The sequence below is a fragment of the Hippocampus bargibanti genome, linkage group LG01, assembly GCF_051943395.1.
Source record: "Hippocampus bargibanti isolate YZ-2025 linkage group LG01, ASM5194339v1, whole genome shotgun sequence".
Classification (NCBI taxonomy): Eukaryota; Metazoa; Chordata; class Actinopteri; order Syngnathiformes; family Syngnathidae; genus Hippocampus; species Hippocampus bargibanti.
The window spans coordinates 34,180,111-34,199,747 of record NC_142734.1 but is presented as its reverse complement, the minus strand read 5'-3'; the positions used below and the strand labels follow the sequence as shown (position 1 = coordinate 34,199,747).

The 19,637-nt window shown below is 40.7% G+C and overlaps 2 protein-coding genes across 5 annotated transcripts in view; one reads left to right on the top strand and one right to left on the bottom strand.

The window, feature by feature from the left end:
* The window catches only part of hdac7a (histone deacetylase 7a), a 60,093-nt gene extending 47,511 nt beyond the window's left edge, over positions 1–12,582 (top strand). For all 3 annotated transcript variants that reach the window (XM_089012569.1, XM_089012576.1, XM_089012586.1), the window contains 12 exons: positions 74–194; positions 828–877; positions 1,712–1,819; positions 3,257–3,312; positions 3,426–3,513; positions 3,590–3,709; positions 3,798–3,895; positions 6,003–6,121; positions 6,472–6,605; positions 6,770–6,851; positions 6,979–7,117; positions 9,579–12,582. In XM_089012569.1, the coding sequence (XP_088868695.1) occupies positions 74–194; positions 828–877; positions 1,712–1,819; positions 3,257–3,312; positions 3,426–3,513; positions 3,590–3,709; positions 3,798–3,895; positions 6,003–6,121; positions 6,472–6,605; positions 6,770–6,851; positions 6,979–7,117; positions 9,579–9,621 (1,158 nt within the window). In that variant the 3' untranslated portion in view covers positions 9,622–12,582. The remainder of the gene's footprint in view (positions 1–73; positions 195–827; positions 878–1,711; positions 1,820–3,256; positions 3,313–3,425; positions 3,514–3,589; positions 3,710–3,797; positions 3,896–6,002; positions 6,122–6,471; positions 6,606–6,769; positions 6,852–6,978; positions 7,118–9,578) is intronic.
* Positions 12,583–14,697: 2,115 nt separating this feature from the next.
* On the bottom strand, positions 14,698–18,564 carry LOC148904008 (twist-related protein-like). Of its 2 annotated transcripts, none has more exons than XM_089012601.1 (2): positions 17,066–18,564; positions 14,698–15,833 (listed from the first exon to the last, which is right to left on the bottom strand). In XM_089012601.1, the coding sequence occupies exon 1, from the start codon at positions 18,079–18,081 to the stop codon at positions 17,461–17,463; it is 621 nt and encodes a 206-aa protein (XP_088868727.1). In that variant the 5' UTR covers positions 18,082–18,564; the 3' UTR covers positions 14,698–15,833; positions 17,066–17,460. The 2 variants fall into 2 exon arrangements, with proteins under 2 accessions (XP_088868727.1, XP_088868732.1); XM_089012606.1 differs by having other exon boundaries at positions 17,070–18,564.
* Positions 18,565–19,637: the final 1,073 nt, after the last annotated feature.

Here is a 19,637-nt window from a genome sequence, read left to right as displayed (position 1 = left end):
GTTATTGTACAGACGCCCCCTCATAGTACAAAGTCCAAGTTAATTTATTTAAATCCTCCTTTTGTTGTCTCAGAGCATTCGTGGTCGTAAGGCAACATTGGAAGAGCTGCAATCCGTCCATACAGAGCGCCATGTTTTGCTCTACGGCACCAACCCGCTCAACAGACTCAAACTGGACAACCGCAAACTGGCAGGTGCGTTACAATTTACAAATTTGTCTCTCGCTTTTCTGCACCGCTTTTCTGACACCCCAAACTGCTGATTAACCAATTTTCCGGACTCAGATAGATGAACAACGATTCACACTCAACCTGTCAGAATATTAAAAGTCTTTAGTTACTCTAAGAAACATGGTTTGAGGAATGTGGGACGATACCCGTAGACAAAAACATCCAAGCGCAAAGAGAAAATCCCAACCTCACACAGAAAGATGTGAGATTAGAAAAGATGTCCTTTATTCGTCTCACTTGTAACACTGCATCAAAATTATGAAAGAAAGAGGAAAGGAAATAAACTAAGTAGAAAAACAAAATGTAAGAGCTGTTGTAAAGACAGCCACATTCTCAGCACCATCTTCAAGCGACCCATTCCCCATTATCGACACAGAATTTGAGCATGTTTTAATTTATATGATTCTAAGTACTTAGTGGTGAACAAGAAGTTCTTCATCACTGTAAACCAATACAATTGTTTCAGACTCAACTATTCTAGGATTCCTTCATGGATTTGAATCTTCTCAATAGTTATTTATGTCAAATTAGCATCTTCTTACTGCATCTTTAAAAGGGATTGTAACATTTGACTGATTTAAGTTTTTTGTTCTTTAGGAATTCTCTCTCAAAGGATGTTTGTCATGTTACCATGTGGAGGTGTCGGGGTAAGTTTCAAACACAGTTGAACTCAAATTGTACGTTCTCTGCGTTCATTGAAAAAAAAGGGCTGGAATGAATGTTTGCTTGGCAATCCCTGATCACTACCAATCAAAGCAACATTTCTCAGACTCAGGAATGAGCAAGTACAGATTCTTTGTTATGTTGAGCCAGGTGGACATTCATGAAAAAAAATGAATCTTGCCTGGAAATAAAATATCAAATAAAACAGCTGATTTCAATGGGGTTGTTTCAAGGGCAACAAATGATGACCTCTGCATTTGAATGGTAGTCATTTGTAAAGTGATCTCTAACCTTGCATGACACATAAGCAATAAAATGAAAAGTGCCTCGTATGCTCACGTAAACCATCACTGTCACTCCAAATCACGAAATCCAATTAAATCGTTATCCTCTGTGTCACTTTTAAACAACTCTGCCAACTCTGACGGTAGAGATGTGGCAGTTCCTCTTTTAAGTCACTTAGTCATCATTGCTTTTTATCAGTTAACGCCAATGTGGTAAAATTCCACTCGGGCCTTGTGCGCCATCTTGTGGTTGAATGTGAAATTAACATGAAATGATGTCACGTGTTAATCATTTTACACCTAAGTCGCTTCAAAGTATAAGTCCCTCTGGTTAAAGTATGAAAAATATCTTCAATTTATGATCTGGAAAATATGGTCTAAAAAGGAAAAGCAGAGCTCTCTAGAACTGTACAGTACTGCACAGACTTGACTACTGACGCGCTTAAATTTTAACCTTGGCAAAGGTGTAAAGAAGCGTGATGGATAGTCATGCATGAGCATTGATTTGTTATGTTGTCGTCATTTGCACTGCAGGTTGACAACGACACCATCTGGAATGAGTCGCACACGTCCACGGCGTCACGCATGGCCGCCGGCAGTGTTGTCGAACTGGCTGTAAGAGTGGCTAAGGGTGAGCTCAAGGTGAGAATATGTTTTTGGTGTTGATAGAAAATCATTTAGCAAATGAGATGATTTTTTTTAAAGGACAACCGACGCCTCCCGACAAGTTGTGTCCATAATTTGTAAAATCACAAAGATTCCATCGCATATATCTATATTTTACATTTTAAGACTCGCGCTGAATATTCCGGGAGTCTTGTTTTTGAGTTGGTGACGAGTCCTCACGTCACGTCACGGAAGGAACGCCCCTGACCGAGAATGGACACATTGTAGCAGTCCTTTCATGGCGTCAATGCATTTTGCTGTACTTTGTTTAGTCTGAAAACTTTGTGTTGATCCGTGTTGATGGCGAAATTACAAGGAAAACACATAAATAACGCGATGGTGAATCGTTGTGCGTTGCACCAAGACTTCTATTTGATATTTGCTGACAAAACTTCCCAGGCGACAATTTCCACGGAGCTTTGTTGCCATCTTCTGCCGTTTTTGGGTACTGTGAGTACTAAAGAGTTGGTCGCTACATTTCTCTCCAGATGCATCAAAATGATAGGAATAAATTCTTTAATCGATTGCCAACATGTATGCTTTCCTCTTCAGAACTATTTGAATCATATTCATAACTGGATGAGTAACAAGAAAGCATCTTCTCCGAATCTGAAGCCATTGTTTTGATTCTCGAGCAAGGCAAGATGTCTTGGCGTGACACCACGAACAAGGGGGCGGGACCTTCCGAAACTGGCCACCCTCGGGTTCAATTTGAAGTAGTTTTTAGACACTTTAAGTCATTTTAATTGGTGTTTTGCATTTGACTAAAAATATCATACTGCGTGTTTTGGGTATTTTAGATGCTATAAAAACGTTTTTCTGATGTCAGTTAGGAAACAAAAAAGTGATATCGGTTGTCCTTTAATATTTCTCACACTAAAATTAGAAATCACTTTGTTTTGCTTCATTTAAAATCCGACATTTCAAAGCATTTACAAACATTAAAACATGAAACATGAAAACATTACAAAATATATTTGGAAGAGTGGCACATTTTCTTCATGACTTATTAGTTTATTTTCTGATTCCAAAGTCAAGATTTCTTAAATGCAAATGCAGCAAAGAGTAAGAAAGTATCATATCATCCAAAACTTACTTGCAGGTTTTATTGGTGGACGGTGTAGTTATTTCCATGTTGTCATATAAACGTCATCAACTGTCTCATACAAAATATTGTGAAGCATGCGCTGTGTCGATGATGTTTTTAAGAATTCTTTTAAACATTAGCGTACTCATAGCGGGTGGATGGGGGGGAATAAATATGCAGTTCTGCGGTTGGGTGTAAGCAAGCAACAAATACATTTTTCCATTCTGAATGCAAAATACTTTTTGAACAAAGATTAATGATGTATATTATCTGTTTTTAAAATATTTTTGAATGACAAGCCAATTTATATTCTCGATTCTAAACAGAACGGATTTGCGGTGGTCAGGCCACCGGGGCATCATGCAGACCCCTCCAACCCAATGTAAGTTTGTGTGTCTGTTTTGAAGATAAACATCATAAATACAGTTCAAGCTTTTCCATTATGTTGTTCTCAACATAACTCAAGTCGTCAAACGTTTTTTTTTTTTTTTGCAGGGGTTTCTGCTACTTTAATTCAGTGGCTATTGCTGCCAAACAACTTCAACAGAAGCTCAACGTCAGCAAAATCCTTATTGTTGATTGGGTAGGCCTCTGTCACCTTTGATTTATTTACCACTTCCTGGATTAATAGTGATGTTAAACATAGTGTCTATTGCCAGGATGTTCACCATGGTAACGGGACACAAGAAATTTTCTACAGTGACCCAAGTGTGCTCTACATGTCGCTTCATCGCTATGACCATGGCAATTTCTTTCCTGGCAGTGGATCACCTTCTGAGGTGGATTTCATTCATATATTGGCCGAATGTACAAGAATACTTAAAAATAAAATCTGACGGAATCTCTCTTTTTTTATTTTGGCTTTAGGTTGGTTTAGGTGCTGGGGAGGGCTTCAACGTGAATGTGGCATGGACAGGAGGACTGGACCCTCCCATGGGGGATGCAGAGTACCTTGCAGCGTTCAGGTAGAATACCCACTCCTGCTTCTCACGAAGATTATAATACATTCTTACAGGACATGAGAAAAAGAGAATAACATATTTTCCTCACTATAGGAAGCTTTGGAGTATCAAGCGCACCTTCAATGAATGGCCTATTTTCAAACTGTTTTCCTATACAGGGTACACCGCATCATAAGGTGCATAGAATAGAAGCTATAATAGTGGCTGCGGTTCCATTATATGCAACCACTAGATGGAGCTACATTAAAGGCAATACAATACAACATATCTGCAGCGATTTCACAAAGCGCCACAGCTGAAACAAAGTGCTTTACAGAACATTTAAAAGCCTTAATCCGTCCAAGAAATCTGAAGATTGATCAATATACTGTATAAGGATAAATATTTTGGGCAGTGCCGTTTATGCAAGTATGTAAAATTATTAAATTGTCAAAAATAGCAAATGTTTTCTATGGATCTTCAGAATTGTATAAAAATGTGTAAAAAAAGTGTATAAAAATGTTTTTTTTTAAATCTAAATTATTCTATTGAGTATTCTCACGGAAATTATTTGAATTGATACGTAAAAATAATTTGAAGTTATTTACGTGCGAGGCATAATAAGCTACAATGTCGTTTCAGTATCGGGGCATTTTATTTTAGTATGGGACTAAAAGTAAATGTATTGATATTGGGACAACGCCAGCAAATGCATATATTCATGTGTGGCAGTATACCTTTTCCTTCTGACTTTTTTTTACCTTTGTGTTGTGTGTGTGTGCGTGTGTGTATGTGTGTGTGTGATTTTCTTTTTTTTTTTTGGGGGGGGGGGGGTATGGGAAAACACTTTATCTCTGGGTGCTCTCAATTTAGTCTATGAGCTCATGTTGTCCATCTGCATGCAGTCATGACAGCATGTGTGCGTGTGTACAAAGAAGATGATGGGGGTGGGAGTGGGGGGGGGATGTGTGCAGGGGTAGTCTCCAAAGTCCCCCGGCAGAATAATGAAGTTAAATGGCTCCCAGATGGACTGTTTTCCTCTTTTTCTCCACGTTGTCAATGACGTGAGGAGAGTGACAGGCTTCTAATAGGAAACAGACTCTCTCGCTCTAGCTTTGAACTTTACCGACTGCGCTGAGCTCAAGTCATGTCTCGCCAACAGCTTTGCACTCTTCCCGAAATGTTCAGTACAATGGAAACCTTCAACAACGGCCTTCGTTATTTACTTCTTGGTAAGGACAAGAATAGCGATTCAGTGGTATCAATAAATCATTACGCTCACAAGAATCAATTAGGAATGTACTTAGAAAGTATCAATTTCAAGTGTGTTCAGAAATAAACTCCCAAGTGCGATCAACTACACTTATATTGTTCTGAAACTCACAGTGTTTTTGGAATGTCCTGTTTTTAAGTTATTTTGAATGCTGGAGCGGGCTCATAGCATCAAGCAAGAAAAAAAGGAAGCCTTTAGAAGCAAAATATGGGTTATGGGCTGCCATCCAACTGTCAATCAGCAGCCCTTTCACCTATCCAGCTATCTAGCTGGCGTCTCGCTAGCTGGGTATTTGTTATCTAGCTCCCTGGCCGGCTATCTAGCTAGCTATGTATCAGCTATCTAATTATCTAGTGCAGCGTGTTCTACCGGAAAACAAATTCCTTGTTTGTTCTACATTCTTGGCAATAAAGATGATTCTGATCTAGCTAGCTTTCTATCTAATTGAGTTACTTCCGGGTTGAGTGAAAGCCGGCGCGTGTCGCTGCCGCTGCTCACCCACAGGAAAACCTATCCTGTGACTGTAAAGTGACCTTGAGAGTTTTGAAAGGCGCTTAGAAATGAAATGAAATGTATTATTATTAGTAGTAGTATTATTTTTATTATTTATTCATTTATTTGTATTTTTTTTATTTATTTATTTTTATTATTTTTATTTTTATTTTTATTTTTATTTTTATTTTTATTTTTATTTTCCATCCATTTTCAACACCGCTTACCCTGAACTGTGGAATGCCATAATGCAAAGAGCTTGTCTGGACATAAGAGCCCTTTTCACCTCTCTGACTTCAGTTGTTTAAATATTTTGCCTTTTGACTCCTCACCATTGGACTTTGTGTGACTTTTTGTTGCAACCAGGACCGTGTTGATGCCCATAGCTCAAGAGTTTGCCCCAGATGTCGTTCTGGTCTCCGCCGGGTTTGATGCTGCCGAGGGCAACCCCGCACCTCTTGGCGGTTACAAGGTGTCTGCTAAATGTAAGCAAATCCTCTCAACACATTCTTAGCCCTCTTCTTTCCTTTTTTTGAAGCAATACTGTTTTCTGAACAACCAGAAATGTTCATTTTTTGGGCCGCTCGCGTATTCTGTGAGATTTTAATAGATTATTATACCTCTTGTCAAGTTTAGCCTGAAAAGCATCCTTGACTGCATCTCTGATGTGACCATAATTACAGTGAGTGCTTTTTGCCACCGTGCAGCGGGGAGGTCAAAATATATACTTGTCTTGAACAACTATCGGGAAGTGTAGTCAAGCTTACGTCAAGACAGCAACGCAAACGTCACTTCGGTTTGGTCGCTGCGTCTTATCGTTATTTTGCGTGTTCAGGTTTCAGCTTCCTGACTCGCCAGCTGATGTCTCTAGCAGGGGGCCGTCTAGTTTTGTCCCTCGAGGGAGGTCATGACCTCACAGCCATCTGCGATGCATCAGAAGCCTGTGTCAGTGCCCTTCTTGGTGCACAGGTGAGGCATGCTGAGTAATAGTGTTCTTTTTTGGAAAAATATTGCTCCCATGTGACCGCTTAACCCTTAAGCAGAAGTCTCCATGACATTTGTGCCTTAAATGGATTCCTAAATGTGAGATCAAACAGCTTCCTGACTACTTTCGTGTCCTTTTTGTCCTGCAGGACCAATTACCCGAAGAGGTCCTGCTCCAAAAACCAAATGCAAACGCCATCCACTCCCTGCAGACGGTCATACAAATTCAAAGTGAGCAATTATTTGTTTTTTAAGAAGCACTGTAGCTTCTCTGCGGTGGTCAAGATGTTCATCACTGTCTTCATATCCGTTTCAGTCACCATCCACTTCATTGTTTCATCATTTCTATGTGTTTCAGGTCAGTATTGGCAAAGCGTGAAGGCATCCAGTAGCTCTTTGGATCTGTCTTACCTGACTGCTCAGAGACGAGACTGCGAGGAATCAGATGCTGTCAATGCTCTGGCGTCCCTTTCTGTTGGAGTTCTTTCCAATAAAAGGTACTGGGCTCATAGGTCCACAACATCCCACAGCCATTTATCAGGCAGTACATCTCAAACATGTACCTCACACCCTTTTTTGAAAAAAATAACTGATATACAAGATGCACGGTGATAAACAAGAGATTCTCAGTTACATAACCTTTTATATATTTTGTTTAACTACCGTGATGTAAACTTGGATAAGAGCATAGTTGTGTGCAAAGCATGACTTGGCTCATCACCAAAGCACATCAAGCTTCTGCTATCACATTTGTGCAAAAATGTTGCAAGGAGCAGACGACCAGCTCACCTTACGGTTAACCATTCTCGTACGAACAAGACCCGTGACTATATTCTCAATCGCTGGCCTAAAGAGGAGGTTAGATTCTCTTGCAAAGGGAGTTGTGTGTGACTGACTACTCGCACTGTATAATGGGAGCACGCCCAAGAAACAAATCGCCGGTGTGTATGTGTGTGTGAGAGAGAGGAAAAACTTACTCATCGTCTCTGTAGGAGCCTCGTTGTAGGAGACGGAGGATAAGGGGTGATGGGAAATTGAAGTTATTCCTCCACTGGCCACATTTTCAGCTCAAGGGAATTGGTGATTTATTCTGTTGTGTCTTTTCAGTGGTACCTTGACTTACAAGTGCAGCAAGACTGTTACTTGTGTGCTGCGAGAGGTACATGGGCTCCACCTTGTGATACACAAAAAAAACAACTGATGAAGTAGTTGTAATTAAATACACTTGTTAATTAATTTTCATTTGTATTCAACTATTCAAGGACAATATTTTTGCAGCGTATTTAAATTCAGTGATGGTTACCATATTTTCCACTGCATAAGTATAAGGCACACCCCAAATGAATGGAGTAGTGTTTTCAAACTTTTTACATGTCTAAGGCACATTGGAGTATAAGGCGCACTTTCAATAAATGACAAAAGTTTTCCATATGCAGTGATACCTCAGCTCACAAACTTAATTGCTTCCCAGAAAGTGTGTGTAAGGCGAAAAGTTCGTCTGCCGAACATTTATTTCCCATAAGAAATCATTAAAAATGAGAATAATCCGTTCCCAGGTCCCCATAAAACATAATTTTCGACGAAATAATCCTTAAAACTACACAAAATATACTTTATGTTATGTATAATAAATGTGCTACTGGATTTTAATTAAAGAAATAAACTGCACTGTATAATAAAGTCGTTTTATTTACCTTTGTGATGGTCGTTGATGGAGTTGCCTCTTGATGATATCACAGTTTGCACTACGAATAAAATGAGCTACCAGCTCAGTCTCAGAATAAATTCATCTTATGAGTTATTGTCCCAATTTATTTAATTTTGACTATAAACACAATCGTCTCACCCCCCCAAAAAATCAATTCTGCTTAAAAAATACAAAAGTGTAGTTGGAATGGCCACTTCAACCTGAGTAGTAACAAAGCATGAATGTTGAAAATCAGAGATGATTGGCGGGTGGCGGAAAATTACAGACTATAAATACACAAAAGGAAAAGCAGGAAAAAGTGACATTATAATAAAACAGTAGGACCTGATTGTATCTTCACGTAGTCACATTGCGTATTTCTTATCAAGTTCTGATGCTCAAAATGGCTTTTGAGTCTTCTTAGCCAGCGGTTGCCTTGCTCTGCAGATTTTTTTTCATGAATCACGAGTTTAAAAAACATCTAAAAGAAACAAACTCCTGTGCAGATGCAGCATAAAGACACTTAGTGTCATCATCTGGTTGTCGACCAACAGGTGGCGCTGTCTCCCCGCCTGCACCAGCACAGGTGCTGGTTGTCCCGATCAGTGGCGGACTGCCACGTTCGGATTGGCGACCAACGGGTAGCCAGCAGGTGCTGGTCGTTACAATCAGTAGCAGTCAAAAGGACTCCCGGCACGACCATTCGGTGTCGGGTCATTTTATGCATTGTATGCATTGGGCATTGTGTATGCACTGTATGCTGTGCATGTGTTTGATTCATCTTGGCAGATTTTTACTCTTGATCTTTATTTTATACTTTGTATTTATCTGTTTGAATGACTTGGATGTTTTAGATTTTGTTCCTGTTGACTTTATTTTAATACCATTTCTCAAATACAACCTGCTGCTCCCTCCTGCCTGCTTTTTGGGATCCACAACTGCCATCACAACCTTGCAAACCGTGACACTTAGATGCTTGACAGCCAGTGAAAGGGGAATTTCCAAGAATGAAGAATAGTCTTATGGATCAGCACCACATTTGACACATTTACAGATACCCAACGCCTCGTTGTGAAAACTCAGGGATGATTCACTGATAACTTTAAAACACTGTGAAAAAAAGGCAGCAAGTGTGAGGGTGGGGTCCACACCTTGGCATCTCTCCCCCTGCAAATTGCTTCTTTCATTTGTTCTTGCTTGACGTCGCCTACAAAGTAATGGGAAACGCCTCCTTGTCTTGACTGACCTCCATTTTTCTGTCTTTCTCGCAGCCTTCCAGATGAGCCAATGGAACATGACACCGACTCCATGTGACCAAATGCCCTCATTCAACTTACCTTCAGAAACTAGGCTGGCCCCACTTGTGAAGCACTGGATCTCCAGCGCCGCTCACGAGCATGAAAGTGGGCGGCGGGGGTGGTTGAGGGGCGGGCAAGCGACCATCCATCCATTCATTTATTCATCTGTCTTGCCTTCTGGCCACGCAGAAACACCTACGTGGTAAAAGCACCTCAATGCTGAGAGCCACTCAGCGGTAACCTTGTGAAACCTCACCAAAGAGCAATACAAGACGTTTTTTCTATTTTTTTTTTTTTAATGAACTTGACTGACAATGAATTGTGCCTTTTTGATACAGCACAACAGCTCTGTTGAACGCACACCCATACGCAGCATTCACGTTTCTCCGTCAAGCACGACGTGCCTCAAGTTTGCCTTAATGTTCAGACCGAGGGCTGCATCCATCGGAGGCCTTTGCATTCCTGCCCCCTTCGTGCCACTTCAACCCCCCCGCAATCCCTTTTTCTTCCCAAAAAAAAAAAAAACATTGAATGACTGACATCAGGGCCATTGCGTGCACACGTGTAGACGCACGAAAGAATGACTACGGAAGATTAAAAAAAAGAAAACAACAATTGGGAAATGTTGTAATCATATCATGACAGCAGGTTAACCACTAATGACATCGATGAAAAGGTTTCTTCAGCCGTCATCTGTACTTCGTTGAAGGTGTCGGACGTTTCACTTCTTATCCAAGAAGCTTAGTCCGCAAACTTCAGCTTCTTGGATAAGAAGTGAAATGTCCGACACCTTCAAGGAAATACAGATGACGGCTGAAGAATCCTTTTCATCGATGGACCATTCCTGTACGACTGAGATCTTACACAGACGCACTAACGACATCATGATTTTGTCGAAAGAAAAAGGGCAAAAGTCCTTGTCGCTCCATTGCACTGTTCATTCCTGAATGTGAAGTGTAAGAAATTCCACCGGCTGGGTAAAAACAACGCGCCGACTCTCTTAAAAGATATTTTGAAATGCTACAGACGCATTTATCTTTCACTCGCAATGTCTTATGACCTCCTATTATCGCTCCGCGGACCCAAATATCGTTGAACTCAAAATCCAATGAAGTCAAGCGGTATTTTCTTTGATTAATGTAGCACAATTGTTTTTTGGTTTTGGCGTTTCCCATTCCACTGCGCAACCAGAAGCGGACCTTTTTCGAAATAGTGGCAATAGTTTTGTACTTGAATACGTCACTCAAGTACAACTGCCTTAAAGGACAACCGACGCCCCGGACAAGTTGTGTCCATAATTTGTAAAATCACTTCAAATAACTTCTACTGAGTGTATTTTACAAAGATTCCACCGCATATAGCTATATTTTCAGTTTTAAGACTCGCGCTGAATATTCAGGAAGTCTTGTTTTTGAGTTGGTGACGAGTCCTCACCCTGCGTCACTGAAGGAACGCCCCTGAACGAAAAAAACTTCATGTCGGACCAAAAAGAGGCAGAAGAGGGCGACAAAGCTCCATGTAAGGAATTAATCAGCCTGTGGAAACGGGCTGATTAATTCAAAAAATATCAGCCTGCGTGTTGTAGGTATTTTAGATGCTATAAAACGTTTTTCTGATGTCAGTTAGGAAACAAAAAAATGGTGTCGGTTGTCCTTTAAATCTTTTGGAAATAAGGGTGTCATAGGAACGACATTAAGGACGAGAATGTATACAGGGGATGGGCATATAAAAAAAACGTTTTTTTTTTCTTCACATTTCCCAAAGTCAGAATTAAGTATTTATTAAATGTCATTTTATTGGCTAACAACTCTCTGTTCATTTCTATTACCAGTGTTGTTTTTGGGCAGATGAACGCTCACCCAAGGGAGTTCCCATAGCTCACCGGTGCCTCTGCCAGTTGCAATTTTAAACTCTATTTTCGCCTCATCTATGTTAAGATCCGGAAATTTCACAATGACAGAATTGTGAATAACCTCTTCGTTAAGTTTGCCCCGTCTACTTTGTACTTAGAAGCCTGTGGATACGGTAAGGGGATACGTACCTCGTAGACTGATGTCCACATTTATATTTGACAATAGTATTCTCTTTTGTTTGGTCCAATGTAGCTCAGTTTTATCTCAGAAGAGAATTTAGTCGTGTTGTGTCCCCCCACCCCCCCCCCCAAAAAAAATGCAAAGCACTGTATAAATCGGACTTTTTTTTTGCATGTTTTGAAAATTTCTGTCCTAACCCTCTTAATGAGCGTAACCACTCCAGCCATTATTATTATGGCAATGTGTTGTCTTTTGTGGAGAGAATGGTGTCTTAGCTAAATTCAGTATGGAGCGAAAGTACTGTATAATAGAAAACCCTCTGGTAGAATTCTTGTTTTTTCCTTCATAGAATATATCAATTGCTTCCAAATTGGAGAAACAAAAATATGTATGTCGCAAATTTACATTTTTTTTTTTCTTTTATTTACATATTTATTCAATGCCAAGATATCGGAACATGACTCTGATGATCTGGACATCCCGAGTGTTTGTCTGTGTGTTTGTATAACTAGTCTTGTGAGGCCCACTAATATTTTCTACCGTAAATAGTGAGGACATTTTTGAAAACGGAGGACCTTTTGGCTGGTCCCTGCAAGTTTTTCATTCTAAAGGCTTCAAGAGGGTCTACATATGCATCAGTTGAAGTTTAAGAAAGGTCCTCACAAATTCACCCAAAATGATTTTTTGGTGTGTATTTTCATTTCACTTGGATACACACACTTTTTACGCACTGTGTGTGTGTTTATGTGCGAGTGTGTTTAATGAGAGGAAAAAGTTCATACCACAAAAAGTAAAACCATATTTTAACCAAATTCATACAGGGGTGAGGACTTTGAATGTACCCATTCAGAAACCTCACTCCTGCTGTTATTCCAAGTCCACTTTTTATTTCTTTGTTTTTAAAGAAGTTGAAGTGGGAAATGGGGTGACATTTAGTCTTCAAATGTAACACGAGTTTTTCTCTAAATTTAGCAGCAACGGTGGTCCTCACTCCTTATCTGGAGTTATCTGGACCTCACAAAACAATTGAAACAGAAATGTGTGTGTGTAATTCTCTCTCTCTCTCTCTCTCTCTCTCTCTCTCTCTCTCTCTCTCTCTCTCTCTCTCTCTCTCTCTCTCTCTCTCTCTCTCTCTCTCTCTCTCTCTCTCTCTCTCTCTCTCTCTGCCTCCCTCTCTCTCTGCCTCCCTCTCTCTCGCTCTCTTTCTTTCTCTTGCACTATCTCTGCAACCAGCAGAGTACCAAATAGTGACAACGCAGATGTGTGAACAACACTTGTCATGAGGATTTAGTGAAGGACACATCTCAAACGTAGCATTCTAGATGGACATCTATATTTGGAACGAGGTCTAATTCCTAATATCAAGATATTCAATTCAAGGTATTTTCAAAAATGGTGTCACTCAAAATGTGAAGTGAGAATCCAGGTCAAGCCAAAGCTCTGAAGCCATTTCCCTACCAGGGTTCATTTTAGGATGGCAAATTTATGGGAAGAAAAAAAAACATGTTTATTATTCTTATATGGGATATTATGAGCATTTATTGGTTCAGTTCATCTGAGGTTTTATTTGTTTTTCCAGTTCCACTTTGGGATAAAATGCTCTCGCGGGCTCTAAATTCCACAGACATTCAAACCAATTTGCATGTGGTGTCCTCAAAGTATATTAGTGTATATCTTTGTGTGTGTGCGTGCGTGTGTGTGTGATTTCAGTACTGTTGTGTGATCTATTATCATAATAGTCCCAGTGGCATTTTAGTTGTCTTATGCAGAGGTCAAAATAACCCCCCCCCCAATTCTTCTTAACTGCCTCTTTCACCAATGTCATGTGTACTTTTCTTTTTAAGAAATACACTGTAAATAGAATCTTCAAGACCAAAATACACATCAGCTGTGTGCCTTGTTGCATTCAGTAGGTATATACGTATTGGTAACTTTTAACTAACTGGACTTGCAGTAATACTGTTGAAATAGATTTTATGCTCTTCTTCCCTAATGACTTCTAACTGTATGTGTTGTATTTTCATCAGATTTCTTACCATTTGTATGTATAGAAAGATTTTCTATTTTGTACTTTAGTCTTTTCCTCTTGATTAAAAAGAAATACTTTTGGAAAGCAAATGTATCAAATCTGGTTTTATTCACAGAAGATTGACCAGCGTAAAAATTTGTCAATAACATTTGCCAAATTAGCTATTTGGTAGTTACTGTGTGTGAGATACATAGTTACTGTGTGTGAGATACTGTGTCAGTCAGGTAAAGCACAATCTCCAACCTCAGGCCGTGGACCGGTACTGGCCCGTGGGTTGTTTGGTACCCGGCCGCAAACAAAGAATACATAACTTTCATGACTTCCATTTTCTTCATTTCGGAAAATGTTTTATTCATTTTGGAATCTTAACGGACAACCGACACATTTTTTTTTGCATTTGCTGCATATCATATTTTCAAGGTACGTTTAAACGTTACCACCACAAATCGAAGAAGTGTGTTGTGGCCATATAGCTTTTCATGCGGGGTCATATCATATTCTTCTTGTGTTGGATCTATCAGTCACACCTGAACGGCCGGTCCCTGAAAATCCGTGGGGAGATAAAGGTTGGGGAGCGCTGACATCAAGCACAAGCACAGGGAGGGACAAGATCTGAACCACACATGGGAAAACTGAAGGTAAGATTCGAACCAAAACCTGAGAATTGTGAAGCAACACACTCGTCTACCTCAAACTGACCCCTCAGCAAACAAATGTTTCATCCAAAGAACTCAATTCTGCTGACCATATAGAGCCTGTGAAAGTTAAAATGCCCGGGTGTCCTTTCAGTCTCCAACCGGCCTGTAAATACCCCCGGCGCTTTTAATTGCGCTTTAAAATTCGTTCTTTTGGCAGTATGAAGTGTTCCTGACTGACCAGGCGGAGGAAGGCGTGCAGACCTCATTAAACGGGAAACGGGGGAGAGAGGACTGTGAGACAGCGTTTAACAAGAGGCTGGAGACAAAGAGGGTGGGGTGCCTGAATTAAAAGCGACTTGCAACATCATCACGGCTGGAACAAAATAAGCCAATAACATTTTTAGATCAACTTTATTGTCGGGACACTTGGATTTTGAATGACGTCCAGTATGTGCTGATATGTCAGCAATCAGCAAAATGCCTTATTAAAGGACAACCGACATCACTTTTTTTGTTTCCTAACTGACATCAGAAAAACGTTTCATATCATCTAAAATACCCAAAAGACGCAGTATGATATTTTTCGTCAAATGCAAAACACCAATAAAAATGACTTAAAGTGTCCAAAATCTGCAAAAAAATGAACCCGGAAGTCGCCAGTTTCAGAAGGTCCCGCCCCCTTGTTCGTGAGATCACGCCAAGACGTCTTGCCTTGCTCGAGAATCAAAACAATGGCTTCAGATTCGGAGGAGATGCTTACTTGTTGCTCATCCAGTTATGAATATGATTCAAATAGTTCTGAAGAGGAAAGCATAAATGTTTGCAATTGATTAAATAATGTATTCCGTGCCATTTTGAGGCAATGTGGGGGGCAATGTAGCACCAAAAAAGAGGCAGAAAATGGCGACAAAGCTCCGTGTAAGGAATTAATCAGCCCGTTTCCACAGGCTGATTAATTCCTTACATGGAGCTTTGTCGCCCTCTTCTGCCTCTTTTTGCTGCAACACAAAGTTTTCAGACCAAACAAGTACAGCAAAATGCATTGACGTGATGGAAGGACTGCTACAATGTGTCGTTTTTCTGGTCAGGGGTGTTCCTTCAGTGACGTAGGGTGAGGACTCGTCACCAACTCAAAAACAAGACTTCCGGAGTATTCAGCGCGAGTCTTAAAACGGAAAATATAGCTATATGCGGTGGAATCTTTGTAAAATACGCTCAGTAGAAGTCATTTGAAGCGATTTTCCAAATTAGGGACACAACTTGTGGTTGTGACGTCGGTTGTCCTTTAACCTTTCATGCACCCTGTAACCTGATAACACAGGAAGCTGTCCACTGTAGTAACTGCCGTCCCTGAAAAAGGTTAATCCTTTTTTGTCATCTGTTGGAAATCTCGTTTTAGCTGCACGCTCTTCAGTTCTCCAGTTTGTGATAATCAACAGTCACCTCATACTTGAAATTGGCAATCCAAAGTCCTCATGACAAGCACGGCAGACACGGGGTGGCAACAAATGAGTCCTTTTTGGAGCAACTGGAATGACATAAAGGTCAATGGGGTTATTTCTTGTACCGCTTTTTCATGAAACGGAGTATCATTGAAATTTTTTCAAACAGAAAAAAAAAACGTTTTTTTTCTCAATAAACTCTTAAAATAAACAAATAAATACATAAATAAATGAGCATACAAATAAATAAATAAGTAAATAAATACTAAAATAAATTAATAATTGCAGAAATAAACACATAAATAAATAAAGACAAAAATATCCATGAATAAATTGTCATGATAATCGATGAGAAAGTTTCTTCAGCCGTCATCTGTACTTCTTTGAAGGTGTCGGACGTTTGGCTTCTTATCCATGATGCTTCTTCGCAAACTAAAGTCTTACTGGTAGTTTCGGCCCTACATACATATATATATATATATCCCTATCCAGACATGGCGGTGCCGGACTCTGCTATGATAGGTCCCTGCTCTCAGGTTGGGGGGGAGCAGAGGACTATTACCTGCGGCTCCACTGATTGTTTTCAGTGGTCCTAAACTTTATTATGATTTGTTTGACGTGAACATTACAAGGTCATTTTTGTGAGTGATTATGACAAAGTGTCCTGGCTCGTTCTCCACAAAAAAAGGCTGACTGGTCAAAAATCTGTATTTTTTTTAAAAGAGGCTTTTTAAAAATACTTTTTCATCCGGTAAATCAACATTGGGACATATAAGGAATGTGTGTGTGTTGAGAAAAAGGGGAAGTTACGGCTGCTGGTGGAGGACAGGGGGTTACACCTATGCATGTGCGCTACATAAATCAGCTCTCACCTCCTCCATCACTCTCATTGGTCTATAGGAGCCCAGCGGGAGAATTCCCGCATGGGCTTTGATGGCACCACATATGATTCATCACTTTTTTATAAAGCTGTTTATTTTCATTAGTTCTTGTCGTCAGCTGTATCTTTTTTTGTGTGCAAAGCAAGCACATTGAGAGCCAAACGAGGGGAAAGAATTTGGTGGTTGTGAGGGTTTCTTTGGCATGAGAATAAACGGAGGCGTTTGTTTTGAGAAGAGACTGAAGACTGGCAGGAAGCAATGTTTTTTTGGTCCGACTTCATAATAAGCATAAAAAAAATGCACGTAGATTCTAGCGTTTACGCTGCCATTTTTTTCTGATTGACAGGTGACTCATCAGTCTTCCAAGTTAGCCAGCCGCAATCCTGAACAGGATGACGTGTAAAAATAAACAAATAAAAGACAACAAGGATGCATACCTACGTGTATGGTGGTGATTGTTGTGGTCCTCGGGATGATGCTGAAGGTCGAATATGGGATGCCACTTCAGTTCAGTGCAATGGTTAGACATCATTTCGGAGTTGTTCAAAAAGTGGTCACATTCTGAGAACGATTGGAATTCGGGGATGCTTGTTTCAAGGCAACAACCAAAGCAAAAAGTCCCCACGAGACGACTCAATGGCTAAAAAAACGAACAAATGAGTATGTAGCTTTAAAAGTCAGATGTTCCGAAAGAAATGTTCTCCTTAAGAGTCACAGTTTTGTTGCCTCATCAGTGAGTCAAACCAATGATGTAACCTGAGCCTTGTACATCAAAATGGCTGACCCATTTTCAATCACGCGAGATGAGAATATTGTTTTGTTAAAGACGAGTCTAGTGACTGGCAGACATGGTGGACCAGGCCCCCTCCATCCTCCAGACAGAAAAGGCATAACTTAGCCTCTCGTGGGCCAGGTAGTTACAGCCGCTCAGCTTTGAATCAATCTCGTCACTCTGCAGAACCTGATACAGGAAGTCGATGTAGCGGGATGCCAGTTTAAGAGTCTGAATTTTGCTCAGTTTGTCCGAAGGGAGGGTTGGGATGATTTTACGTAACGAGGCGAAGGCTTCGTTCAGGGATTGCGTTCGCTGGCGCTCTCGGATGTTGGCGATCACGCGCTGACCATTAAGGTCCTCAAGGGGTGACGACCCTCCAGGACTTGGACCAGATATCGGAGAAAGGGACGAAGACGGCAAATGTTCAGGACTCCTTTTGAGCTTTTTCAGTCCGGTCCGAGTGTCATTCTGGATGTCGTCTCCAAGCTTCTCGTTGATTGATGTGACTGTGGTGGCGTCGCCCGTTTCAGGTGAACCTGTGTGGCGTTTCCGCCTACGGAAACCAGGTGTTGCCACAAGGACAGGACAAGTGTTTGTGGGTGGTTTTCCGATGTTCTCTTCACTGGAAAACTCCGCACCCACCGGATGATCTGCACTTGTTTGCTCTTCGTCTCTCATACTTAACTTCCTTTTGGGATCCTTCCAAGTCCTCCTCTCGATGGAGTGTTTTCTTCTCAGGTTGATCTACAGAAACAGCTGAGTTGTCACAAAATAGGGAAAACTCCAGTCTTCATTTACGTTTTACCGCCATGCTCTTTCATCCAAACGACTGTAAGGCGAGCCAGTCATCACCACGTTGGTCATCTTGTCCCGCCGCTGCCTGAGCCGCATGTGATTCAACAGAAATTTGAATCTGACTTAAAAGGGAGGAGACCACGAAATGTTCGGCGGTCCGCCCATCTGAATCACTGATTGGTGTGCGGGTCTACTTTTTTTTTCGCGCAGTACATCAGGAACCCTAAACTATTGGCCACGGTGATCAAAGGAACAAGGTGTCTCGTACAGCCAACCAAATCAAACCTCAATGACGTTTTCTCCTCGCTGTGGAAGCTTCCCCGAGTATATTGGTTCCAGATTTCCTCCTAAACATGTCGTCGGCACCCCTCCCCCCCTTCCACATACTTGCTAGCTGCCGCTTCCCCCTCCCCCGGTTCAACATCGACTAGGTCATTGAATTTTTCTATCAAGTATAGCCGCTCTATGATGTTTTTAAACATGTAACATTCCAGCAGGATGGAGTAACAGTATTAAATACGTCTTGAGCGCGCTGGTAGAAGCAACAAGGCAAACACAATGGTGTGTTTTATTCTATTCTTTAATCATAGGCCCAGAGGGAGGAAAGAGTTGGCGTTCGCCCCGCACCGCAACACTGAGGTCCAATCAGACACTTCGGAAAAAAAAGGCTTTATGTTTGCTTTCATCCAGAACCGACCTGTGAAATGCTTCCAACGTGGACTTTACTGTCCAAAACTCTGCGTGACGAGCGTACGCTTCCCACCAAACACAACCCTGCAAGATAAAAGTCAGATATGATTTTTCACAAATCATCAACAAGGAAAGTTTGTTCCCCACAATGAAAATAGTTTTCTTTTGGATATGCACGCTCGTGAGTCACTGGAAAAACTCCTATCAAAGATCGTGAGTCAACCCCAAAATGGCGCGAGTCCACCACAAGAGAAGAAGCCACTTTTGACAACCCACTGACGGCACAGCATTTTTTTGGGGCAGTAGATGAATTATCTTCTAATATGAAAGGCGTATCGCGATAAAAGTACAAAAACATCTGTTTGTCAAATATTCATTAACTCATTCACTGCCATTCACTAATTTATTTGGAAATTGCAAATATAACATAGCGCGCCAATACCAAATTTGTTCGGGTTTAGTTTTTTTCTTGTTTGGGTGCCGATAAAGCGCTTGCCATGGACTCTGGAAATATTTTTCCTTTCCACAAGGGGGCATCATTTCCTTTTTTCCAGTTTAGTGCTTTGTTCCAGCTTGAGCTGCCGTTAAAGTGCTATATAAACCAATATGTATGTATTGCATTGTATTTTGGACAGCCGCCCTCATTTCAAGCTCATATAACTCCAGATCTATATAATTTCGGAAATAACTTATTATTTCCTGATAAAAGAAGAGAGTCGAAGGATTCTTAAGCTGCATTGAATGTTTAT

What these genes read in the sequence shown, in the direction of transcription:
- LOC148904008 (XM_089012601.1), bottom strand. Translation starts at nt 18,081, where the DNA reads ATGAGAGACGAAGAGCAAACAAGTGCAGATCATCCGGTGGGTGCGGAG.